The sequence below is a fragment of the Strix uralensis genome, chromosome 6 (assembly GCF_047716275.1).
Source record: "Strix uralensis isolate ZFMK-TIS-50842 chromosome 6, bStrUra1, whole genome shotgun sequence".
In the NCBI taxonomy this organism is placed as follows: domain Eukaryota; kingdom Metazoa; phylum Chordata; class Aves; order Strigiformes; family Strigidae; genus Strix; species Strix uralensis.
Window position 1 is genome coordinate 13,291,151 of NC_133977.1, and position 27,962 is coordinate 13,319,112.

At 38.6% G+C, this 27,962-nt stretch overlaps 1 protein-coding gene across 3 annotated transcripts in view; it reads right to left on the minus strand.

The window, feature by feature from the left end:
- HECW2 (HECT, C2 and WW domain containing E3 ubiquitin protein ligase 2) overlaps positions 1–27,962 on the minus strand; it is a 173,458-nt gene that overhangs the window by 84,685 nt on the left and 60,811 nt on the right. The window contains exon 1 of one of the 3 annotated variants that reach the window (XM_074872749.1): positions 5,717–5,947. The exons of the other annotated variants lie outside the window; for them this stretch is intronic. Coding sequence (XP_074728850.1) covers positions 5,717–5,756 — 40 coding nt within the window. The 5' untranslated portion in view covers positions 5,757–5,947. Of the gene's footprint in view, positions 1–5,716; positions 5,948–27,962 lie in introns of those variants that run through there. 3 annotated transcript variants of the gene reach the window in all.

A 27,962-nucleotide genomic window follows, 5' to 3' on the forward strand; every position in this document is an offset into this window, starting at 1 on the left:
TTTGTTTTTTATACACCAGCCTGTATTCAGGCACCCAGAACGCTGTATGAATGAAAGACAACCAGAGTGAGAAGCTGTTTGTAAGGGCACAAAGGTTAGCTATGATGACCCAGAGGAAGCTGACATAAATCCATCTTACCTCTTTTGTACAGGAAGTTCTTTGGACGTATGCACTGTAACGCTTTACAGGTGCGTTTAGGCAGCTACTTCTTAATTAGACAATTATACTTGTGACCTCAAATACAACATCCTAATTCTTTCCAGTGGTAATTGATATCCCTTAGTCTTAAATTTGTTTTATTACACACATTTGAATGCATTTTGCAATCTTAAAGACTTCACTAAGAACTTTGTCTACTGTGGCTTTGTTCACAAAGCTCCTATCCATTCAAGCAGATTTTCTTTGTACTTCAGTAGGAACTCCCGCATAAATAAGATTACAGAATTGTCACCTACATTTTAGAAATCCTTATGCTATTTACGAAAGAAGAATAAACAATGCAGCATTGTTACTTTTATCATAAAAATATAAACTTATTCTCTTTCTCCTTTTTATTCTGACTGCTCACCTCAGTGTATGCATGATAACTCTACTGAATCACACTTAGTGCACTCTACACATTCACATCCCACCAAACTGACATGCAAAGCATTACCAGACACACGCTGGACTTCTGTGATTGCTCAAGAGTAAGTTGTGCACCCTATTCACAACCTAGAAGAGCTCTGAAGAGTCAAGAGGTGGCCATGGCAAGCTGCTGACGTTGTTATGTCTCCAGGCATGGGCGACTGAGAATTTTTAGAAAGCTGTAGGCTGAACACCTCAACATCATGATGAGTCCAGAACAGTTTCATAATTATCTCAATGATAGCAAGAAGGGACAGGAGGGTTCTAATGCCTGTGATCCTCGAAAATATAATACCCTCAGGCTTAACCTTCTACGTGAAATCAACGTGATAGTACATGAACTGCATACACCATAAAGTCTGGCACACGGCAGTAAAAACTTAAAACAATTGTACTTATTCTTCATTACAGCCAAAAACTTTCAGAGTAAACAAAGTATCTCACCCATGTATTTCTTCTTTTCAAAGTTATATAAAGAGGAACTCTGAAACTACAGCCTGTAAATGATCCCATGGGGCTCAAAAGAAAATAATCTCTGTATGTGGTTTGCAATGACACTCTAACTGAAACAATACGCTGTTGACTTATTTACTTTTCCTAACCCAAGGCCTCACTATTATCTTCCACATACAGAACTCAAGGAAGCCATGAGATATAGCTTAACTTCCAGCAAAACTACACTAGTGACTATTTTGGTTCACCATACAAACTTGGTTATCCAAATCATCACTACCGAAAGCAAGCAGATTCTTTAAAAATTCCACAGCTATCTGAAACACAGATAGCTTTAAATTATTCAGTGTTCTCATTACGTCTAGATAAATAAAGATGTATGACAAAAAACCACCTCCCTTAACATGCTCAAGTTCTTCTGAATTTCTGTATTTAATCAAATGGAGAATAGTCTGTTCATAATTCTAAGCAGAAGGACAGATATTTGGTATATTATAACCATAAACATGAGAAGTTTTATTCTTATCTTTTTCAACAAATTAAGAAACTCCGAAGCAATGAAATACGCCTTTAACACTGAGATTTCCAACATTTAGACACAAGCAATTGTTTTTTTGTTTTTTAAAATCAGTAACTAAGTAAAGTCAATGGTAATTTTTACAGGAACATTAGTAAACTTCAGAAAAGGTACTTCATGAACTGAGTCTTCAATTCTGAGCTCCTAGTTAGAAGAAAGCAGAACATTTTCTTACACCTTATTTAATAAAATCCAACATTTAAGAAAGTGCCTGGATTTTCAGCACTTTCATGAAGGAAAAGTCTCCTTTGCAGCAATGAAGACTAAGTCATTGATACTCTGCTCACAGACACGCTGCCATTGCAACAGAAGGTGGTGGAGACAGAGGGGCGAAAAATGCTGACAGACCACTGCCTGTCAGTAGTCGACTCAAATTACAGAATTTATCTTGGACAGCTTTGATTTTCTTCAGAAACAGATGTTTTTCTTCTACTTTTATGATGTTATTCACATAGGGGAAAAAAAATAACATTACTAATGCATATGGAAAAATAACTTCAAACCTCAGTTCATGGATTTTAAAAAAAGAAACTGAACAGCAAAAAAAGTAATCAAATAGCATGAAAACATTAAAGTACACAATATTGCCACAATTTACTTATCAACACTGCAATAAAAAACAGTTAAACAGTGATAGTCTCAGTAATATTCAGCTGTGGGGGGAAAAAAAAAAGCATGGGGAAAAAAAAAACTGTGGGAAAAAAGAGAGCACAAAAAGCAGTGTCAGAATTACCACTACCGCATCTCTTCTCTTCCCCAAAACATATCTATGTATGTACGTGTGTATATACACACACACACATGTAAACACACATGCTATATTTATATATTCCATAGGGAACTTCAATTCTAAGATGTTCTAGTCCCATTTTAGCACATAATTGCTGCTGCTTGTGAAACTGGTGGCTGTTCCAGAATCTGGGCCAAGGAGTAGATATAAATATCCCTCCCCAGAACATAAAATATGCAACAAAATACTGTCTTTACTGCATTGGTATTTTGTCCAGTGAGTCTACACTTCTGAAAGAAATAAAACAATGCAAGACACACAGTACTTTTCTATCTTCAGTAATTCTTAGACACGAAATAGTACAGGAAGTAACTTATTTCTCAGAGCTGCAACCCCCGCACAAATCAGCACCTGTGAGACAAGTTCTACGATGAGAAGTGGTTAGCAATAAATATATCAATGTGTGGAAATTTACACTGACTAGTGCTCCCTGAAATCACTGTAAAGCAAATGTGTTTGAGTAATAATGGTTTCTTTATTTAACTGCTAAGCAGTCAGCCAAACCTGGTATTAAGACTTTTTTCCACCTTTAGGCTTCACCATCATTACAACACCCTTTAAGTTAGATACCAACAGCATCGGTAATACCCACAGCTCGTGATCTCCATGTCAGCACTGTAGTTCTCCACCTGTGTCCACAGCACTGCCCTGCTGTGACAGGGAAAGGGATGCAGCTCCCTCTGACATGCATTAATTCGGTACAGCTATCTTATGTGAAAAACAATATAGAAGCACTGGAGAAATGGATGAACAGTGCAATGAAAGAAGAAGGTATCATTTTTACAGAATTAGTTTTCACAATAAAATTATGCCCATAAAAGTGTAAGAGCCATAAGAAGCTCCAATGTTCCATGGTTTTTGTGTGCTGGCAGCCCAGAATTGGACACAGCACTCAGATGTGTCTCACCAGTGCTGAGTAGAGGGGAAGGACCACCTCTCAACCTGCTGGCCAATGCTCTTCCTACTGCAGCCCAGGATGCCAGGGGGTGGTCTGGGCACACTGTTTGCTCTTGTTCACCTTGTTGTCCACCAGGACGTCCAGGTCGTCTTCTGCAAAGCTGATTTCCAGACAGTCAGCCCCGAGCCTGTCCTGGTGTCGGGGATTATTCCTCCTCAGGAGCAGGACTTGGCATTTCCCTTTGAACTTTGTGACATTCCTGTTTGCCCACTTTTCCAGCCTGTCTGAATGGCAGCACAATCACCTGCTTTATCAACTGCTACTTCCAGTTTTGCATGAGGATGTTACAGGAGTGTTGAAAGCCCTGCTAAGCCAGTATCTGACATCAGGGCTCACGAGGCTTCTACTGAGTTCACATTTTGTTCTTTGTGTCTTAACGCTTTCACTATTTCTGTCTTAGCAAAAAGGATAAACTACCCAAAATCCATCACCTTAGACAGTCATCTTGCATAGCTTAAATCAACAAACAAACAAGATACAGTCTTTGGTAAGACAGTTAAAAAACAAGAACTACTACCAATTAACATCTGAAACAAGCCTTATAGTCCCAGAGACTGCTCATATGCAAACCAATGCTCATCTTCTGGTCCCAGTTTCTGTGGTCAGTAGTGTTAGGTTGTATGATATAAGGCTTGTCTCCAGGAATACAAAGCATTTTTATTCTTCAAATACCAAAACATTACAGAAGTCACAAACTCCTAGTTTGGAAACATCACTGATTGCTTACTGCATAGGAAAAAATTTAAAAGTTCCCTATAGCAATCTAAGAGCTTCAGACTTTTGCATACTGATCTCTTTTCTGCAATACATTTATAAAGATGCTTATATGCAGAGCTCAGAGAGAAGGTGATGCTTAATAGATTCCGAATGTCACTGAATGGTTTTAATTATACACAATTTTACAATTTTCACCTTTCACTACCATATATGGGTATTCTAATTCACAGCTCTTGAAAAATCCATGCAGCTTAGCTCAGAAAAGAACAATCATGTTGGTAACACCATTGCACCCCTGCATAATCCCTCATTTGGGATTTACATCCCAGTCTCCATTTTTTCATCCCCTTCTGGAAGATGTTTTATGCAAAATCTTTTGAAGTGCTTGTATTGTTTACTCTTAATTTAAAATTTTAAATTTAGTTCAGATTGTCAAAATGCTGACTTCCTTAGCATTTTAGGTTAATTTTAATAAATTCTTGGGCACTGAAGATGATGCGTGCAGTGCATCCAATTATTAAGAGGGGTGTTTGTATTCAGCCTGGGGAAGCTTATAAAGCATCGATCTAAGTGTTACTTCTCTTGTCAGATGTTCTCTTACAGTATGTATCAGAGGAGCTAGAAGGCTGGTAGATAGCAAGGCTACGTGTAGTTTTGTCTCAAGCTAAGATTCATGGATCTGCCATCAGTTTCTCTCATAAGCATACCACTGAGAATGGTCATCCTCTATCTATTTTATTCTGTCATTTCACTTAGTCTTTAAAAGTAACAGGTTTGTAGTTAATCTGCATTAGAGGATATTTCTGAATTTAATTTTGAGCCAGGAGATCTCTAGGATGGCATTTCCAATGTAAAACAGAAATCTGATTTACATGCATTTTACTGCATGACTTCCAAAACCTGTCCTGGTGCCAGTAAGTGCACTCCACTTTTTCATGTAAGCACAGACTTCCAAAGCAGTAAAACAGACTGCCACCAAAGTGTAAGATTAGTAAGAACAGTCCAAAGAGTATTTACTGTTGATTTTGAGCAACTGACTGGGAAAGTTTGTAACACTAAATTTTGTGCAATATTTTCACTTTGGTAACCTCTAATAATTTTAATTCTAGAAATACTAAAAAAAAAAAAAAAAATCCATGAGTAATCAGTAAAGAAGTAGGCACAATGTTTACTGAAGTAATGAACTAAAGCATTTTTCCCCTTGTATCCAAAATATGCTTAAAAGCAATTGAAAACTGCACCAAGACACTTTTAAAGGAAAAGATAAATTTTATCACCTGAGGCCTCACTCCTTTTCTGGAAAGCCAGTAAATAAATTAACAATTTCAAGGCAGATATTCCACTGTAAGCAATTATTATAATAAATCACATATGTCAACCCATTTAAAATACACTACGTATCAGTTACTACCATATATTAACCCACTATGTAGAGCTTATGTTATGTGATTTTCAGAATTCCCCATCTCAGTCTGTGAACAGTTCACAGGCTTTCAGGTGGAACCAAAACATTTCTCATGCAAGACAGCACTAGTTTATGCAGTACATTGCTGAAATTAAAGACCAACGCTTAGTTGCACCTTCTAGCCTTACCTGGCTGTTCCAAGGGATGCCTGTGGATCCTAAACTGCATTCCTCCATCTGAGCCCAATTAACAAACTGAAGAATAAAAAAAATTAACATTTTACAGGATGGATCCTGAAAATAGCATCCCTGTTCCCAATCACAAATGGTATTTTCTACAAAAGTTGCCTTCTGGACCCAGTCTGTGTAGCTCAAGTTTGGAGGCTTTAGCTCTGTTGCATAATCTCAGCTCCACAAAGCGTGTCTGTCCTCTCCCTTCCTCTTGTGATTTGAAGGAAAGGGTTTTAAGGAGGATGTTCTCAAACTCCCCAGCAGCTCCTAGCAGTTACACACAATCATCTGCCTCTTCTCCTTCAATCAGGGGTTTATCTAGGTTCAAACTGCCTGTGTTAAAACATATAAAGTATTACGTCCTTCAAGCTCAGCTACTTGCGGCCACTCCCCTGCAAAGGGTACAGGATGCTGAAGCCCCATCCTCCCTCCACTTCCTTCCTCGCCTCGTCCATGGGAGGATTCCCAAGCACAGCCACGGCCCTACAGCGTGAGGAGGGCTGATGTCAACAGGAGGATCATTTAAATCCTAGAAATGACGGCAAGGCAGCCACAGCAACGAGCGCAGCAGGAGCTCTCTGGAAGTGCTGGCTTTTGTTTACTCAGTATTTTGCTCTCCCGCGTAACTTCCCCACAAACCCAGTTATTTTAGGTAAGACGACACTGCTCTGTGACATTTGGCTGGGATGAAGCTGCCTTTAACAGAGGATAACTCTGCACTGGGCATTCCTGAGCAGGAGGATAAGCAGGTGGCTGAGCTGCTATTACTACCTCTCCTCTTTCAGGTTGGTAAATGCCACTTCAGTGCAGGGACTCGGACAAGGCTCCATTTTGCCAGATGCTCTGACTGCTCACCAGCCTCCTGGGGGATGCTGGCAGCTGACCTACAGCTCCTTTAGCTTATGGCAAGGACCCAAACGATGCCAAAGCGGCCCCAGCCTGGCAAGAACAAAAAGGGTACTTAAACGTATCCTTGCAATCTTGTCCATGGTCTGCAGATCGAGTCCTTCACAGCACACATTTAATGAAAGGTATGCTTGTGGAGCACTAGGTTCAAGCTCTCAAAGCAAATCTTGATTTTCCTAGTAATAACCAGATAACAAAAACCAGGAAAAAACCCCAACTCTTACAGGAATATTTATTTATACTCATCTTGACAACATTCCAAAATGTCAAAGAAATTAAGATGGACTCTTTGGTAACGAAGAACTGAAAGCTACTGTATTACTTTATGTTTGCATGAACATCTCTAGGAATTGTATTTCCAAAGGACAGGAGGAGAAAGAACACCAGAACTTGACTATTGTAAGAGAAATTTTAAACACTGCTGTGTACTAAATGGCTGGAAACTGTCCTCCCTTGAATGCCAAGAGAGCAACGCCCCAAAAAGCTGAGAAGAACAAAATTCTTGAACAGTCTTAAAAGCTGCCTAAGCAGCTAGTAAATCCTACTACATGCTACCACAGATCTCTTTACTCTTCATAACGCTTTAGAAAACTTGGAAGCTATTGAAAATGTAAGACACAAATCTTCAGCTGAGAAAAGCAAGGGCAGAAAAGTATGAGGCAGAGAAAGGTACAACAGATGCTCTTACAGGCACGCATAGGAGAGAATCGGCTGTTGGGGCTCTTCATGAAGGAGATGGTGCACTGCCAGAGGTGCAGGGTGACACTGCACTCCAACCTAGACACAAATATTGGCCTTCTGGTGACACAGTCCTGCTATATCAGCAGTGAAGGATCATCATCATCTATATTCAGGTATTTAATATCATGACCCAGGGTCAAAAAATCATGGAGGTGTTTGTTCCTCACTGCACAGTAGCAATTTGGTCCCTTGCACAACCAAAATTTAGGTTCACATACCTCCACTTACTGCCCCCGCACTGTCGGCAAGAAGAGGAAAGACTCCACTCGCATTCCCTCGGGTGCCCTGCGTGACCCCCTACATACCACATATATTATGCTGCTGACATTTATTGCACTCTATTACTTTACACAGCAAGAGCAATTACTCATTTTTCTACTTGTGACTAACAGGGTGGTCAGGAATAAGCTGTGTTTCTCTAACACTTCACTCCTACTTCAGCTGCAGAAGCAGAGCAAAGGTAGAAGCCATATCATATGTTCCATCCAAACACTAACGAAACCTTTTTGCTATTGAAGCTTAAATTAATAGTGGCAAGATCCTTGCTCTCATTTTCATACACAGCCTTTATTCTGACACTGGCCATAAGATGGACTATTTCCTTCTTTTTCAAGAATTATACTATTACATTTTGTTTCCTTCTATATGTACACTAATACTTCAATGTGGGGATCAGAGCATCTCTATGTGCCCCTCACACAATGGGACATTTCAAGGCACAGCATTGGCTCAAAGGATTAGTTAACTAGAATGCAGGACATAAAGATATTGCAAAAAAAATACAAGTAATTTTTTCAGACATATGACACAGTACAATGGCAGGAATAAAGTGGAATTCTACTTCTCTGTATTCAAAGTAAAGACATCATTGAAATTCAAAGCATTCAAAGACAAAAAGAAATCCTTTCACCCATCTCACTAGCAAAAATTCAAAAGCGTAACAATAGGAAGGAAATGACCTCAAGCTTAACCTCTTTCCTGAAAATCTTATTAATCCTCCTACATAAAATGATGTACATTCCATTCCCATCTACACTTTTCACATGTATGCCAGCCCCATGGCACAAGTGCTCTGTGCTACGTGGGTCACCAACCAGCTGACCAGGCTCACCTGGAAGCCAGATCCTCCACAACACACGTACACAACACTTAGGTGTTTCTGCAACGCACAGCAAAAGGCTGGATACCATGGCATAATGTTAGACCAAAAAAATTAAGCCAGAGAACCACTGAATAAACTCTGACAGATGGTACAGCATGTCCTTAGCCATAAACACCATTAGATACTTGATCATACTGCAGGAAAGTCCCTACATCTTTGCAAAATGCTAATAAATTACCTACTATTTAGTTCACTGAGGTCCAGCCGGCTGTATGTGGGGGTAAATATTGTGTGGGGGATGCTTCCACCTCTTCCTGAAGGAAGTATCACACAGCTGAGGCAAGAGCTGCACCACCTCTCATGTCAACTCACAGTCATCTGAGTTGCTGATGCTTTGGGGAAAGTGACATCTGCAGAGATGGAGACAGCCTGTTCCTCAGGGAGAAAGCCAAAAGCAGGGGCCACCAGGCAGGGAACAGTTTGGAAATTCAGATTTAGGCCACCAATGGCTACTGAAGTTGGACTACATTTATAATCTAACATACTAGACTAACTCAGTGGGCTATCATATTATAAAGATCAGAGAATAGGATAGCAAAGATAAAAGCAATATACTAAGGAAAGGGGACCCTGTCTCTCTCCTATAGCATCACCCTTGACACTTTCAGAAATCTTTTTTCTTTTTAAGCACTTCATTGTGTCTCACACCTTGTTAAAACTCTGATACAAACCCATCTTCACAACTGTAGCTCCTTCTTAATACACTCCTCCCTGTGATAACCGGTTCCCCATCACATCCCAAACACATCCCAACACTCCCACAACTTTGTAGCCTAAAGGTAATTATCTCCTGCTTTTAATGGTAGAAAGTCCAAGAAAAACAAAAAAAACCCCTTTGTGTGTACAAGTATCCTAAAGGCCTGTTATTCTGGGACAGGACTATTTAGCAAATCTAGAAACACAAGCCATTTTTCCTAATTAACTGCAGAAGGTCATTTTTTAGGGTAAATACTGTCAGATCTAAATTACAAAAAAAAAAAAAAAAAAGAAGCTGTACCTAAGCTTTTCTACCTTTTCTGTGTCATATTTAATCTCCCAGTGTAAGTTTATTGTTGAATGTTTTTCATAATTTTCCTTCTCGACCACAACCTTATATGGTGTCAGATAAGCACTTGTTTGCTAGCAGTGCATGAGCTGCTGTGCTTGCTTTAACCGCACACGCAAGAGGACTGCAGCTTCCCAAGAATAAAGGGCATGCACTTTTATCTGCAACCACATTCCCATCAGAAGTCTTTGGCAGAAAAACTAGAAAATGTAATAAAGTATTCCTGCTGTGGAAGACATGATACCAGCAAAGCTGTGCTTTTGTCAACATAGCCTATCCTGCCCCCGGATAAATTCTGTTGGTAAATAAACATTACCAACAAAAGCACAATTTTCCTAGTGCAGCTGCACTTACACAGAGGGATTTCTCTGGTGTGGCTGTCTTGGTACAGATCATATGTAATCTCACAGCCAGCAGAAAAAGTGAGGGGTCATTTATTTCATGGCCTTCATCCTGGTTTTTTATGGACTAGCAGCATCTGGTCATGTATGCAGATACGCAATGCGGAAAGGTACCAGAAAAACTGGGGGGTTCGCTTTGTGTTTGTTTTTTTCTGGTCAAACATTTCTGAAGTAGAAACAGTGGAAATCACTTCAGGAAGGGCCAGATGGTTATGGCAGCCCTGTCAAACCTACCATTGGGGTCAGCAAAGCCATCCCTCTCCCTCCTTCATAGCCCTGAAATGTACTTGGAACAACTCCTCCTCTGCAATAAGATCATTACTATAATTCAGTCTGCCGCTGCTCTCTGACAACAGTACATATTTTAATTTTCTGAGAACTGGAATATTCAGGCTAGTTAAAGTTTGGACAGCACCGAGTGGCCTGTAATATATAGGAAATCGGATTGAATGATGTAATGATCTCTTCTGGGTTTAATTCAGTAAAATTTAGGCTCAGTCAAGAACCATTACTAGCTCATAAGCTAACCTTAAGTACACTTGATTCCACATGTAATTCTCCTGTAACTGACTTGCCTCCAAAAAGAGGTTTTTCCTGTGTAACTATCAGCAAACACAACTGCCGTAACTGAGAGGCCTTAAAATAGAGTCAAGATGACTGTGTATTATTTTTACTTTTTGTTTACAAATCTAAAAATAAAACACCATTTTGAATCATTATTAAATGTACATATGCCCTTTAAACATCATATGCATCACTGAAATGCGCATGTGTAAAAAGCACAACAGGCTAGAAGAGATTTTAAATCTGTTCTTTTAAATCTGTATTTTGAAACTGTTGCAAGCATCTTTTGTTCTATTTATATTTACAAAATTTTAAAATCAGATACCAGCAAACAAGTACTTTTCAATTGTCCACCAAAACGTTAGGCTTGAGTACTCCCCTTTTTCTCCCAATTACATTTTGCAATATGGCTACCCATTAAGCAGAGTAAGATTTATTACCAGCATATTTTCCATTACTGATCTCCAGGTTTGCACAGAACATTTTCTAGTTTCCTTCTTTTCTTTTTGCCCATCCTTTGGCTCCCTTTTCCTTTTTCCTCCAGTCACTCATACAGTAGAAGAAACTACCCTACTTTATACAGGATTTACAGTAGTTCTGGTACATTATTCAGAAACCCTCTCAGTAAGTATCTAAGGCAAGTACTACTACTACAAAGCTTCCTGCCCTAATTATCAGCAGCCATCCCAGCTCTAATTATCAGCAGACACCCTATTTCTCATGCCCTACAACTTAATGATGATATGCAAGTACTTTAAAAATTCACATAAATTTTGCAAATGCTTTTGACAAGTATTGTGTTTATTTCCTTTCTTCATCCTCTGGTCCTAAAACTGAGATGATGATATACTGTAAGAAACTATAATTTATTAACAAAGTTTTCAGGTTAATAAATTTATCAAGTCAAAAACTTCACCTGACAGATGATCCTCAAAACTGCTGGAAAGCCAGAACCAGTCATTGATCACAGTAATCAGCAATAATTTTAAAAGTCCCTTTCTAACTAACTCAAGTGATACAAATTCCTCAATCTCTGCAATTATCTCCTACAAAAGCTGACCTGAATTCACTGGTGCATTATTCACTTGATGTGCTTTCTTTCCACTTGTATTCTAAGAGACATATTACTGGCAGAAATATTTACATTTCAGCAAGTGTTAGAAAATATTCATACAGCACAAAGGATGAGCTCAATCACTTCAGATCAGGAACTGTCACTTACTGTGTGTGCAACATCTTGAACAACAAGACCTTTCAGGCACTGCAGGGGTACAAACACCAACCAACCACAAGCAGCTACACCTGAAAATTAACTTCACGATCTTCACTCATCAAAAGAAAGGAACCCATCAGCACAAGAGCTGTGTCGTTCAGCAAGAGCTTGCACTTCTAACCCTCAATCCATGTCACAGCTTTCAACGAAAAGCCACAAACCCATATGGATTCATTAGGTATATATAATAACTCTGAATAAATTCTGGACAAATCTTTAGCTGTATATGTGCAAATTGCAAGCAAACAAAAGGGCTAAGTTCAGTAGATATATTTCTGTTCTAGAACTGAACAAATAATATGCAACTCAGAAGACAGTACAAGAGGTAAAAGCTACCTATTTCTTCCTAAATCCCCATAAGGCATAAAGTATCCTAATGACCTGAAATCTCATTTGTGGGGAGCTCTCAGGTGTGTAACAGGAAGGAGGCACTCCCTTGCCAGATGGCATGTTCTGCTGATGGCCGCGGAGAAGAATGAGTGTAACCACCAAAACAACTTTAGTGTTTTAACTGCTCACATATGCATACCCTCTGCCAGTTATGACATGTGTCTTTCTGTGCAGGTGAAAGTTTCAACCTTTACTGAAGGTTTTCTGTAAGATTTCTATTAAAAAAAAAAAAAATTAATTCATCATTAGCAAGGGTGTAAAACTCAGAGCACAAAACATTGTGAGCCACAGAGCCAGCATCCCCCAAAGAGCTGACACAGCCTTTGTACATGATGATCCATCAGCTGGTTTTGTGGCCACCTAGTTGGGTGGGTTTATTTTGCTTTTGACAAAAAAACACCTTCAGGTTTCCCAAAGCTCTATCTTCTTTCCTGGAACGAATCAGCAAGGAGCAAAGTCAGTGCCAGACGCACTCCCCAAGGGTCCTGTGGAGGTTCATTTAACCACTCAATCACTCCTGCATTTTCACCTTGTTTTACTTGGTGTTTATTTAGCCTTTTTTTGTCGTTTTTGCTGTGTGAAAGTGTTATTTATTGCTAAGGACAAAGGGCTAAAACGAGAAGCCCTAGATGCAGTATACCCACAGAACAGATAAAATTCCCAGAAAAAGGAGTTTTCCTACATACAGCAGCTGACATCCAGGGATCCAGGAGGTTAGTTTGGGTTTTGCCTTCTCAAATGGTTGAACCCTGGATCTATTGTGATGGCACAAGTATCTCTGGATTTCCAGCAATGTGGCATCCTTCAGCATTAGGTGGAAACAACTGATTCATCACTGAGAGGAGAGGAAAGACTGCCTCTGGATTCCTCAGCTTCACTTTTGATTGCACTTGATTACTGACTGCAGTTTCTGACATTGTCTGATCAATATTCTTCTTAATCTGTTGCATCCTTTTGACAGCCACAGTATCAGCCAGCATCTCATTCTTAGCGTTCAAGTCTATTCTCATGTCTAATACAGAGACACTTCTAAAAATGTTATTTTCCTTGCCAGTTCCAAGTGATTACTCCCTGCCTTTTAGAAATCCTTCTAGTTTCTAAAAGTTGTCAATAAAATATGTCTCTGCAGCACACATCTCTTAAGGATCTTGTGGGATTTAATATTCCCTTAGCAGCTGTTATTTTTTAAATTTGTCTTCAATATTATGAGCTCTTTAAGCAGGAATGCAAACTGGTCTATTGTCATCTGACAGTAATAGGTTTCTTAGGGAATTTATTAGAAAGTCAGAGAGCTTGCTGGTTTGGAATATAAAAAAAAAAAATCTGTATTTAAACAATACACTTTTGTCATATTTCAACTTTTCAGTAATCTAAACCAAATGTAAAACCCACTAACAAAAAGAGGAAACAGTCCAAGAATACAGGTTCTAACCCAAGGTAGAAATAGGCATCAATGCATCTCATACCTCTATTAAAGAATGAACACATTAACTATGATATTGTGGATACCTCTGCATAAGCAATTTCTCCTTTCCTTTCTACAAACCACATAACATCTAGCTTAAGTAAACAGTAACATCCTCTTATTTTATTTATATATGTATATGTTTGCTAAGGCATCCAAATGGCTGGTAAGTAATGCTGTGGAAAACCTACAGATAAAGAGGAATGGGTCAGCATAAAGAGAGCACATCTATGCAAGCAGTGTGCTAAGGAAGGCTATTAAGGGAATATGCTGAATCATTACCCTTCATTACCTTTGTCACCATTACCAATTATTTTGCTGGCCAGCTACACTTTCCACCTCCCCCTCAGTGCCTTGTGATCGCAAGATCTAATGGCAGATTCCTCATCTTGTAGATTTTCCATTGCTGAAAAGTTCTTCCAGGCTTTTTATAGTCTCTTCACCTGAAGTGAGTTTATTCCAAAAGCTTTGTTCTGAACTGGCATAAAAGTAGACCTAAACATAATATTTTAAAAATCATTACTGAGACCATTGCTACTATTTGACTTCAAATGTGCTGAGATGCTTTACCATTGAGAGAAGTATTGCATACTCCTAGCTCTGACCAGATTCTTCTTTTTACTTACCTCCTCCTTTTGATGTAAGGATTCAGGATTCATTTTAGATTTGATATGTCTATTAATAATTAGCAGAATGAATACATTGTATAGGATATTTTGAGTTCATTCTGAAACCCAGCAAAACTATAAGAAATGAAACATCATCTCTAAGCATTTATTACTAATGTTGCACCTGAAATAAAATATCTTAAATGTTCCCAAAGACATGTATTATTCCCTTATTGGTAGATGACAACAGTCAGCACTACTCAATATATGGCAGTGTACATCCAAGAAGTAGGCAAGCAATATATAAAAACAACAAAAAAGAAACCTATGGCTTTAAAAGTATACAAAAATGCTTTCTTAAACAAAAAAATCCCATTCAGGTTGGTCACACATTACAGCTACCTATGCACAATTTCATACAGTGAGCTCTGATCCTGAAAACTTTGTTAATATAACTTGTGAATGGAGTCCCTGGGGCATAATTTTCAGCTAAACTGTGCCTTCTTCATTTTTGTATAATTTTATACTGTGTGTCATTGATTACTTACAAACACAGACTATCCGATTTGGGGATCCAGCACTAGCATGCTGACATTGCAGAATTTAACAGCACAATTAAGGAAACACTGCAGACACCAGGAGAAGGGGTTTTTGGATGCACATATGACTGAAGTCTGACCCAGTTCACTTTTCAGAAGCACATCATGCTTTCTTCAGTCATTTCCACCAAACAATATAGTGTGGTTATACGTTGTATTAATATTCAAGCAGACACAGGATAACCCAGAAATAGTTCTGAAGCGCAGGACATTCTAAATTTGCATATACACTTTCAAAGATGCTATTTTTGCAAGGTATACAGGCAAAAGAAGTGTAATTTGTTCACTTCTGTCTCTGCTTGCATTCTCGTACTGTCCCTGACCTGATTCAGGTTCCCTTGCACTGCAGCCTGGGGCTTGTTTACTTGACAGAAATTCACAAGTTTTTGTTGGTTCTTTGCTGAGGAGACCAAGCCCATTTTGTCACAACATATCAACAGTTTGCCATGGTTTTTGGCTGATTTCCTCTACCACTCTGGATACCATTCCCTATGCCTTAACCTGCAAGGAGGCAGATATGCTGACTTCCAAGTTAACAATGTGTCAAGCACTTTCTTTCCCACGTTCCTGCCAAATACATTACAATCAATAATTTCTTCAGATTCTTCAATAGGGACACTTCTACTAATGCAGTACTTTTGTTTCCTTGGGATATTTTTAATAAACCATGACTATTCTGCCCTTTTGCGTGCCCTTGCTAAGAAGAATGCAGCACCCTTTCCCTCCCTATGTGGTCACGGAGCCCCAACTTTGCCACCTCCACAAGAACTGGGAATGATTAACTAAAAAACTAACAGCAAAATGAAGTATATAGATTTTATACCAGGAAAGCATAGAGGGTTGGAAATATTTGTAAGGACTTGGAGACAAACCCTAACAGATATACCACATCATACTCTTTTGTAAATATCCAAAAAATGGAGGGAAAAAAGCCATCACTATCCTAAATCCTAAACACTGTGAAATGGGACTGCTTTACAACTGCTCATAATAACGGTTGGTTTTGGAGGTTTTTGGTTGGTTGGTTCCACCTTCCCCTTCATATTTCACCCTCTTCAGAATAACTAAGAAGTACTTATGCTCCTCCTTCAGAAAAGATTTCAGTTGCATTGAATGCCAGGACAAAACTGCTGTGGAATTTGGAGCTGCAACTCCTAATATATACTGCTACTTCACTTCTAAAGGTCATATTAAAAAGCATACAAATCCAAGTATCAAACTACCATGGCCAACTTAGGCTCCAACAAAAGAAGTAGCAAGTCAATTGTTCACGACTGCAAGTAATGGATAAACACTGATGACAACTAGAAAATTCAAGGCAGAGACCTGCACCATCTTCTGGCTCCCTCCCTTTGGTGGAGTAGGGTGTAGAGGGGGGAACTTTTAGATAGAGCATCGCAGTTGGATTTGTATTTTGTACCTGCATTTATCCAACTCTCATTGTTCTGAGACACTCTACATATCAACAGGGTCAGCTCCTTTCCAGTTACTTTGGGCTTTCTTCTCTCCATCGTGATCTGCATGTTTTCAGATTTTTCTGAATCTGAATACAGAAAATGTATTCAGAGTGCCTAAAAAGCTGACAGTGTATGTCATCTGTTTGGAGATGTGGTATATATTGCTTGCAACAGGGACATTCTGTGTAATACACTAAAGCAGAGCAAGCCAGCTAATTACTGCTGCTTCCAAGTTCAAATTCAGATCCAGATGTCAAACTTCCTAAAAATTCAGGATCATCTGGTTTTACTTTTAGTTGGGCTCATCAGAGAGAAAATCCCAAATCATGATGTTTGATGCTGGCTTCATCATTTCTGTCCCTGAGTTGCTATGTAATTCTTGGGAAGCAAAGAATATCCTGAAGCCTTGACTACCTACTGTATAAGACATATGCGTTAGTAAAACGGTATCCTCTTACTTATTTTTAAACTATGTATGATTCCAGTCAGCTGCCAGCTCAGTGACTCAGCAAAGCTCCATGCAGAGAAACTCCCTGCTGGGACGCTTGTGCTCCCAAAGGGATGAAGGCCAGGTCGTGGGTCCCTCCTCTCAGAACAAATGCACCTGCTATAGGCAACTGCAGGACATGCAGGATACCATCAGAGGGGCTCCTGAAATCAGAACGCAAATTGTTTGCGAGTGATGAAATAAGGAGCGAAGCACATCGCCTATGTAGCCTTCAGATTTTAGGATGCTGTTTTAAGAAAGCTTGGTAGTCCTCAACTCAGTATCTTTACATTACTCCTCCTAATTTACACTCAAGTTCAGTGACATCTTTCATTTCACATTAAGGATTCTGCCTGCCACTTCCCAATCTGCACCTCTCTCACACTGACACCTGGGAGTCTGAAAAAATGCCCTACATTTCTAACAGCAAAGCTCAGGTGCTCTTTTGGAATATTTTCTCCCAAATCCTTTTGGAACATGGAGTATATATAATAGATTTTCAGAGAATATCTGTAAATCAGTATCCACAGAACTATCAAGGGCGTCTGTGATTTCATACACAGTATCCTGTATTCAGTAAGCAATTTATTTCAGGAGGCTGACTCATTTCCTTGAAGCTTTTTCAGCTATCTGTTGTGACTGAAAAAAATTCAGAAAATTTAGACGTACTCAAGGAAATGAGCCAACACATCCTGGAAGAAATTCATCCAATACACACACAATAAGAGAAGTCAGTCTTAGATTTCTAAAGAAATGAGCAGGAGGAAGTTCTAAAAGAACCTGAAATATTTTCTGTGAAACACAATGTTTGTTTCCCATTATCGTAACTCTCCTTATGCTTACTGTAAAAGCAATACACTATGGCTAATCAGGAAGGTAAAGTGGTTTTTATTGGTTTTTTAACCCTGCAGAGACAAAAAACCTTCCCTGAAACAGTTTAGTGAATCTCTCCAGTATTTAAATGAAAAATATTGCTGCCATTATGCCTCATGAGAACTTTATTTCACATCCCTGGTGCCTACTACCAAGGACATAGGGTCCATAGACAAATTATACTTCCCAAGATGAAGCCTTTTCAGTGAGATGCATAACACACCACAGAACCAACTCATCACAGAGCTCTGGGGATGCTGGCTACCTGGAGGTCATCACACAGAGACAAGGAAACAAGAAGTCCCTACCTTCAAGGGTCTCCAGCAATGTAATCAAGTGCACTGCCTTGGAAAAGCTCAACTCTTAGAAAACAAAAGCAAAGAACCAGAAACATTTTTACAGCCTTTCCAAGAACCACTCATCTCCAGGGTTTCATTTTTCTGAATATCTGAGATCATGACAGGAACAAATGAAAAATCCGTTTGCCAAACAATAAAGATTTCATGAAATAGTAGTTATTACAAATCGCTTTTGCCCTTCTCTGGATTCTCACTTGAAGCACAAAGAGTGCAACTCAAGTATTTTGAGTATTCTCAGTCATTAAGTGAAAAAAGGCAATTTTTCATTAAAACTTTTCTATGCCATTGTCTATTAGACAAGGATTTAGCAGCATGACAATGCTGAACAGATGCCTTTGGCTAGACATTTAACAAGTGACAATGTATGTCCATGTGCTGGGCTGGCAAAGGTGCTAAGCCTCTTGTTTCACTTGGAAGGCTCACTCCATAGTGCAATACATCTTTTGGAAATGTTGCATGGTCCAGACATGGTACTGAATCTCCCAGAACACAGTAGCATCACCAGCCAGTTCTGAGAGGCAATCTCATCAACATCACCCCACTCTTGGAAAAATGATCAACTGAGGCTCTCACAATGGAGGGAAACTGCACCCTGAGCTTGCAGCACAAAGTTACTCTTCAGACAGATTCAATAAAGACAATAAAATCTCTGTGCCTCCTTCTCATTTTCTCCATTACTCTTGACAATCTTTACAGCTTGGATCAGTGTCGGCTGTCTTTCCAGCTGACTGCCTTGGACTTCATTTTTCTATTTGATGACTTCTCTGCATTGGAATATCCCCTGATCCCTGTATGTAAAACTTGTCACCTTCACCTGGTCTGGCAAACAAAGAGGTTTCCAAACCTTAGCATGCCCCTTTGCAATCCACTAACTCCTTCATCATAACAAGTTCTTAACATGCCAGTCCCAACATCCAGAAATATCTCATTGTTTTAAAGCTTTTATCTCATACAGGAAAGCTGAGATCCAACTGCTCTTCTAATGACGTAGTTTCACATTGCAGCTAATAGTTACAACCACCGGATCAGCAGATGGCCCGTGGAGGAGCAGCCTCACACCGCCTCCTACCATGCTCCACTAGACAAAGCACTCGCTTAGCTGCACAGTAAGTCAGATCAGCAAGTATCCAAAGGAAGACTATAACCAAATTAGACACAACCCAAAACTACACTGAAAGTTGGTGGGGTTTTTTGGAGGGAGGAGGTGTTAGTTTTCTCTAGGGCAAGGGATTTCCAACTTCATCATCATCTTAACAATTTTTCCCATTCAGACTTCCCCTCATCTTAACACAAGAAATACGGTATAAAAATACAAGGAGAAGTACAAATGCAGAAAGAAAGACCAAGTGAGAAGGTATATACAGACTCCTCAAACCAACAGAAGCAAAAATAAAAAGTGTGTGGAGCTGGGGAAAAAAAAAAAAAATCATTTCCATCATTTCCTACTTCAAATTAGCTTTTTGTTTGTTTGCTCACAGTACCCAGAACGTCATAAACCTAAATTTTGACATATTTCCACAGAACCTTCCATGAAAAGAAACTGGGTGGAAGGTGCAGAAGTAGGATTTGGAGAAAAACAAACAACCAAAAAAAAAAAAAAAATCACACTCTTAATTTTCAGAATGAAATTGCTCAACCTTTGAGCAAAAAGAGAACTGGAGTAATGCTAAGTGGTAATTCAGATCCTTGAATAGTGAGCAAGTGGGACCTCTAAAGAGTGAGTTTGTCCTGCTCCACTATTCTGAAATCAAATACTTTTAACAGGCTCTTCACATCTTCAAAGAATCACAACACTCTAGTTTTAGCCAAATGCAATTTTTAAATTAATGTACTCATATCCAACTACCCAGACATAGCTTCAATTTGTTCACAATAACTGGAGTTTCTGGTGAGTACGTTATCTACAAGATTACCAAGACACTAGTAAATATTCTTGAGTACCAAATAACCTACTTCAAAGTAATTGGTGGTTCATGCCCTAGCTAATCAGAAGACTGTTTTCCATTGGAAATTAAAGTGGTATTTTATGACAAAGTTTTGATTAACTTCATCTAACTGCACAGCAGTCATAAGTAAAAAGACATTATCCAAGCGATAGCATCTTACCAACCTATTCTTTGTTACCTCTCATGCAGTAGAAGCAGAAGAGTGAAAAAGGAGGTTGGAAGATCCTAGGATCTTTGCAGTCTACTTCAGCAGAAGAGAATTTAGAATTGCCAGGATAGGTTAACTCCAGAGTAATACACTGACAGTTCAAACAGAGTTTTCCCCACAGATAATAATAATAACCAGAAAAACTGCTAACTTGTCTTCAGCACCACCATATCATCTTCAGAGGAACAGGAATCACATTTTTCCCCCCATGCATTGCCTTGATCTTTTTCCTCACACATATTCTTCACTAGTTTTGTAATGAGATGGATTATTTCTTCAGGGTTAAGATTTACCTCTTAAACAAAAAGGATGCCGATATAGTTACTTCTAGTCTCAAATCTTTAAGCTCATGTCCTGAAGATGAGGGCAGACAAAGCCAAATACTGCTTATGACAAGTAGTAAATGGCTCTGCAGACTAAACTGCATGACACCAAAGCCAAAAGAAACACAAAGGTCATGTTGCCATTCTTTAGAAGCAGTATCATTTTACCAGTGTCAAAAATCAAAGCCAATTATATTCAAATCATCACTACAAGTAAAAAAGGAGATAGACATCCTTCTTAACTTTTTAGCATGAGATCTCAGAAGTAAAAAGCTTTCTCTCTCATAGCGTTAACATGCAACAGCAAAAAAGAACCACAAAACTGTGCGGACTAATGAAGGCAAAGAAACTTCATTAATTTGTGTAAATATCTTGAAAGGACCTACATATAACAACATTTCTATGATTTCTTTTACATTCCTAGCAGAGTATTTTTTAAAAGGAGTAATTCCCTGGGAAGCTGCAGGCGAAGAACAGAACCTAGAATTAAATGCAACTAGAAACAAAGGCTTGCCAACTCAGCTACTCCCAGCAATCAAACTACACCCAGAGCACCAATAACTACAAAAAGCTCAGTCAGATTTGGACTCCTATTACAGCAGCCTACAAATCACATCCCATCATACCCTCTCTGCCGGGGTCACTGCTGCACACCGCAGCTGAGCAAGTCAAGTGGCAAATTACTACCAAAGAGACAGTCCCTCTCACTCCCGGTTGCACACTCCTGCAGGTTCCCTGCAGCTACCCCTGCTGCTCTCCCTCATCCCATTCAAGATGCTAAATCGGCAGAGAGCTGTCTGTATTCTTGGGAGAGTAAATGCTCTGCCAGCCTCGTGCTGCTCAGTCAATGGGCAGTAAATAGTAGCACTGAAGACAGTAATCTAGATTGATCTGAAAGGTGGTAATTTTTATTTAACTGCTTGAGCAGGAGAGAAGGAGTGTACTCAAGTGTGCTGTAATTAGGACCACTTTTCAAAATCAAAATCTTATGTGCTAATGACTCAGAACATCTAGCTCAATGAACAACAAATGTAATAAACCTATTCGCATAATGTGGTGAAAGGCCACTGATGTCAGGTGGGTTGTCTTTGATTTTACTTGCCGAAAACATACCATGGGTATGGGTTTTTTTTAAAAGGGAACTGGACAATGCACTTTTCATCCTATTGCTCAAATAGTTTACAAGTTAAAGAATATATCAGAGTGGTGTTGCCTGTACATTAAATACTACCCCATCAATAACTCCTGAAAATCTTACTCATTGTTGACTTTGGTAAATTGCTGCATCCTTATTCAGTGTCCTGAAAGCAACTGCCTGTCTGCAGGTCTACTAAAATTCAGAGATGCATCTATGTTGAAAAATTTCTTGAACTGAATTTTCCCTCTCCCTGCAAGCTACCATCTGCTGAACTGCATTATTCATGAAACTCTGTATACAAATTAAACTACAGTGAACATAGAAAGATACTATTTTTTTTTCTTTTTTATGAGGTCATTACTGGATATTTATCTCAGTGACAAGGGTAGGTGCCTGCTGTTGCGCTATAATGTTTTTCTATGCATATTTCATCTTATAAAGCCAAACCCATTTAGGCTTAATTGGCTTCATATGTGAGTAAGTGCTTCCATATTTGATGGCAAAGATGAAACATTGATTAAGGTCCTGATCTTGCAAGGCACCACATGTCTTCAATTCTTAGTCCCCTTCACAGATGACACCTAGTAGGTACAAGCTTTCAGTTTTAATGTGTCAAAAATTATCCTCAAGTGCAACTCCACTCATGTGAACCACATTTATGACCATCAGATCAAGTTTAAATTCTCGAGGAAGGAAGCATTTAATGGAGCATGAGAGTTCATACCATTTCCAATAATGAAAAATTCTAATGGCAACTGAATAGCAACGATCAGAGAATGATTGTCAGGGAAAAACAGAAACTGAATTCTTAATCACACTTTCAGTAAGAAAACTAGAAAATGGTGACCTGTATCCATTAAACCTTCTTCTATGTACAGTTAAAGAGGGCTTGATGTTAAAAGTGACATGCAAGAAGAGATCAAGCTGAAATTGAATTCTTAAATATGCAAAATAATTTCTTTTGTCCATTTCCCGTACGATCTGATTATATATCTGCATAACTATGCAAGTTATTTTTAACTTGAATATAAATTTAAACTAAAATTTATATTCTATAAATTTTAAAAATAAGCTCCTTTACATTCACTAAACACTTTACAGTACTCATCTTGCTTCTTCCAAGCAAAGTAATGAATCTTTGTTGTATCTCTTCCTTTTCTCCTTACTACAGTACATGGGAAATGACTGCTATTTTTATGGAAATTGTAGGTTCATTTTTTGCATTACCACACACTGGGATATAAAGGATTAATTTATTCCCAAAGGCGGGTGTGACAAGGGCAATGACTCCACTGATTTTCACAAACTTTCAAGGACTACTGAGCCATTAGTGATGAAATGAGCGATTGGTGACTCAAAATACAACCGAAGACTAAACAGTCTGACATTAACTCTAAATGACTGCTAGACAAAGGAGGCAGATCTCATGAAGAGAGTTTGACCAGACCTTGAAACAAAGCTCTGATGCAGAGGATTTGCTTGCCTGGGAACTGGCTGCCCATCAGAGTGAGAGCAATGGAGTCCTGGATGCTGCTGGGCGAAGAGACAAGAAGCACTGCCAAAGCAAACGTCTGTAAACTTTGTTTTTCTCAAGGAGTAAACACCAGCTAAGCATAGTCAGCTTACCTGCATTCTTGTATCATCTTCACTCCACATCAGTACCTCTCTTATGCCAAACTGGCAAATTGCATAAGGGCTGGGTACCACTCAGCCCCAGCCGAAAATTCTCCTGTACCACAGGAGCTCTGAGATGGTCAGGTCTGGCCATTCCCTGGACCTTTTTTGTTCCTCAAATAGCGTAAGTTGCAAGATACATCTTGTTGAGCTTTGCTAGGAAAGCAGGCCTATCAAGATCAACATTGGCACCTTCATTAACATCCTCCGGTTATAGTTTAAAAACCTGCATATCAAGTTTCAGCATATATCAAAAGGTTGTATTAAACATATCCACCAATGAGTGTTAGTTTCAGCATCCTAATATGAGTGTTGCTCATCTTTGTAAGTGCCACTGGTTTTAACTACACTGGTCACATCCTTAACATGCTATATTGAACACTCAGCTTATAACACTTCTCCATTAATTCAGATTCTTATAGTCATTGATAAATCTATGCAGATGAAGGAGCCAAGAACTTCATAAAAAATTTACAGGAGGAATCCTAACACTGTGCATAATGCAAAACTAATCTATAATCTATTACTTACATGAAACAAATCAATAGATGAATTAATGCAACAACTTTTTCAATCCATTTGTCAGTGATTTGAAATAACTTTTTCTCAAATTATTTTGAAAATACTGTATGGCATATTGATTTGATGACAGAAAACAGCTCAGCAAAAAAAAAAAAAATCAAATTGAAAGCCAACCTCCTTCAAGCAAATAAAAAATCAAACCAGCACAAGACAGTTTTATTATAGAAGGGAATATTATGAATTCAGAAGTGTACATTGTTTTCCATTACCCAGTGTTTGTATTTGCCACTTCCCACCTGCTGGAACAGCCACTTCAAAAAGGCAGGGTGGGGAGAACGCTGCTTTCTATCGGAAGGATTATAAATGTTGTCATGCCAAAACCTCTTGCAGTGGAAAGATACTGACAACACAGCTGAAAGTGTTCTCCCTGCAGCTACGTTTGTCTAGTTTTCAGGTCAGGGGTATTTCAAAAACTTAAAAAACACAATTAACTGAAAAGTTTGGATGTTCTGGCAATACTTTCTCTGTCACAGCTTGAACTTCTTCCAGACATAAATATCACTCAACAAGATTCTAGGTTTTGTTTTTATTTATTAGCAGGGAAGTAATTATTTTCTTCTTAAAACAAATATAATGACTGCATTTTAATATAGTGAGTGTACCTTTTAAGGTATCTGCTGTATGCAATGAAAATACATAGAGAAAGCACCTTCTACTCATGTCTTCTAACATTTGCATTAAAGAGAAGGTATTATGTTGTCCATACACTGATTTTTGAGCAAAATTTACTAGCTCACAACTGAGGAAGAGAAAGTACCAAATTCTGTGTTGAGGAAAAAGTAGCTTTGCATGTGGGTCAGGATCTAGGAAGAAAGGAAAGAATACGATTGAAGTGCCATGAATAAGATTTCCTGGAGGGAAAGCTTCTGAAGACCCCTGGTTTGTTACAGATCTTTTTTAAACCACTGTAAGTCTCACTGCATGTGATTTTAGGATACAATTCTGGAATTAAGACTGCCTTCACTTTTCATTATATCACTCAAGAGGTGGCCTGTCCCTAAATATTACTAAGTCACCAGCAAAGGAAGTATTTCAAGGCAGCTTTTTTCCACACACTTTTATACCACAAGTATCAACATCAGATAGACACAGACTAGCATCAGTCCCAGATGCAAGCCAAGATGAATTCAAGTTCTCTCCTGTAATCCTACTTATTGTTGACCATGAATTTTGCTTTGTTAAATGTATTTTTTAAGCATACATCTCCAGTGGGAGTTTCAATGACATCTCAACATGTACAGGTATGGCTCTTCCAGAGTTTGAGAGCCATAACTGGTTCTTTTTCTTTTTTCTTTTTTTTTTTTGAAGAGTACAAAATCACCATAGTGCTTAGATATTCAGGTGATATCATAAAAAAACCCAAATAAAATCCCCAATGGTTGATGACAAACAGTGCAACGCCAGCCTCCTGGAAGCCTAAGCCAAAAACTCTACCATGAAGCCAGCTGGGTAAAGAGCAACTCTTCTACACAGAAAGTCAAGCCCACGGTTTGCAGACCTTAGCCACAGCCACAATAAGGAGTAATCACAAATTAATAGTTATGTGTAGTAACTAGTCAACAGACATTAACAGTACTGCTCAGATTTTAAAGTACAGAAAACTACTCATACTGCTAAAACAGGAAGGAAAAAAATCAAATTAATAATCGGGCTTTTCTGGAAGTTACTACTTCGTATGTTTTCTATACTGAAAACCAGAGGAATCTTCTGGGAATAAAGCATCTTAACATTTTATAACCTCTCTGTCTAATGTAAGCCACTATTTAAAGTGTATTAAAGGCAGTTTATGTGAAAGCTTTTTTCTTTTTAATCTTGTGACCTGAAATGGAAAGGCTCCAAACTCCATTACCCTAGAAGGCTTAGTATAAACCTAGATCCTATCTAAATTGCCCTATATAACTTTGCATCAGGGTTTTTTTGCTATGATTTTAGTGGTTTTTTTATAATGCTATTGTGGATCCATGCTGTAGGTATGACAAAAAGTCAAGCAGCCTGTGAAAAGCAGCCAAGGGAAGTAAATATAATGACATTTGATAGCTAGCATTTTAAATGTGCTAAGGATCTCTAGAATAAGGGCATGCATCTCATAAATAGGACTGTGTAAATGAGGACAAAAATAGGCCAACCTGGGCAATCTGGCCATGGGAGTTAATCTATTTAAACTAAAAGTAGGGTCTGCTTCTCTCTCCTAACTTTTTATTCTTCATTTTGTACTTTCTGATTTCTTTAAATATGAGACTTCATGGCAACCCATAAAACTCATCAGGATCAACTTCCCTCAGCATCCCATGAGCAGTGGAGAGTCCACCTGCTAATCTTCTTGAACAGTTGTCACTTCCCAAGGAAGTCCTGGTACCCTCTTCTTTCAATAAAACAATAGCAAGAAAACTGGGATGTCTCATAGACCCTTCAAAGTGAATATCCATGTCTCTTCCTTAATTCCAATTGGGTCCAATACTTTGCACAGCCTTACTACAGGACTCTTGCCATAGCAAGATTCAGATTCCTCTTAATTAGAGGAAAAAGTGTCTGTAAAACTCCGATAGCTTAAATACTGCTTGGAACAAACATTTTTAAAGCACGCATGTACAGAGCAAAAGTTGTGTCAGTACTGGACAAGAAAACTTAAAGGGTCTAACATGATGCAAAAGTATTTGTAATTTTGTAGTCTTCTACCACTTCAAAAGATGAAGAAGGTTTTCAGTCTAAATACTAGTTTAGCTGTTAAAAAAAAAAGAAGTTAAATTGAGAGAATGGATCTCTTCCTTCTTTCTCATTAGGACAGAAAGACTGAAAATTTACCTTTACTCCTCAGAGTAAGCACAGGTAAATATCTCTATTAAAAAGCCCCTTCTCTGAATTTCATCACGCCTTGTCACTTTCAAGTGACAATCCTCATAAATTGTCGTGAAGAAGAAATGAGAAGCCCATTGACTTCTCAAGAAGTCCTCAAGAAATGAGAAGCCCAAGACTTACACAAAATTATAAACCTGTATTTCAGATTTGACAATTTCACATTTCATGCAACACTGCCTGATTTACCTAAAGAAGAGGTAAGACTCAGAAATAACATTTCTCCCTTGCACGTAGTCTCACTGGGACACCTTTCTGTGCTTTTGTAGATGTGTTATCTACATTCTCCATGCATCTCACCTCTGGAGCTAGAAAGCTGCTTCAACAAAATTTGATGGACAAGACTGTTCAAGAAGTGCTACTGACACTTTAAAAAGTTCAGACAGCACAAACCCAGAAACAGTCAGGAAAAGAATGTTTGTCCTCACAGAATACCCTGTGTCCCTCACATACACTTTTCTTCTGGTAGTCCTTAGGAATACGCTGGAAAAGAAGACCCTCTGTACAAAGCAGTCCCTCAACAAGCAAACAGATCACTTTTAGCTGTACACAGTGATGAAGCAGAGGAAGATACAAGTATGGTACTAAAACCAGCAAATTCACACATGTATCTGAAAACATTCCTTAGAATACAGAATTCTGGAAAAACTGAACATTAATTTAGCTATGTAGAGCTATGTGTAATTTTTCACAGATTCGAGTTCTTGCATTTAAAAATGAAAGCACAAAAGTTACTGCAGAGGAGTATCCTGAGGACATTATAGGGAATTAATGTCTAATAAAATATGCAGTTTTTTCTACAAAGTATTTGTTCATTTATGACTTACCTCCTTTTTTTTAAAAAACAGAAGTCTGGAAAAAAATTCACATGCACTTAAAAAAAGAATGAGTGCTTCAGAATAAGATGATTCTGTGTTTCTCCCCTTAGGCTTTTCTCTTTTTAAGAAGATATCTATTTTCATAACCATTTAACAGGCCAGAAGTTTCACTGAAGTTGTACTGCACTAGACAAAGCTCCATCTTCTATTCCCTAGTACAAGCCAATCATCCGCAAACCACCTAGTAGTAAAGGCAGTGAATCTGGTTACTGACAGTCTTGTGACCGAACTGCACCAATCCATATCTGGGTGAATGTGTATGGTGGTTTGCA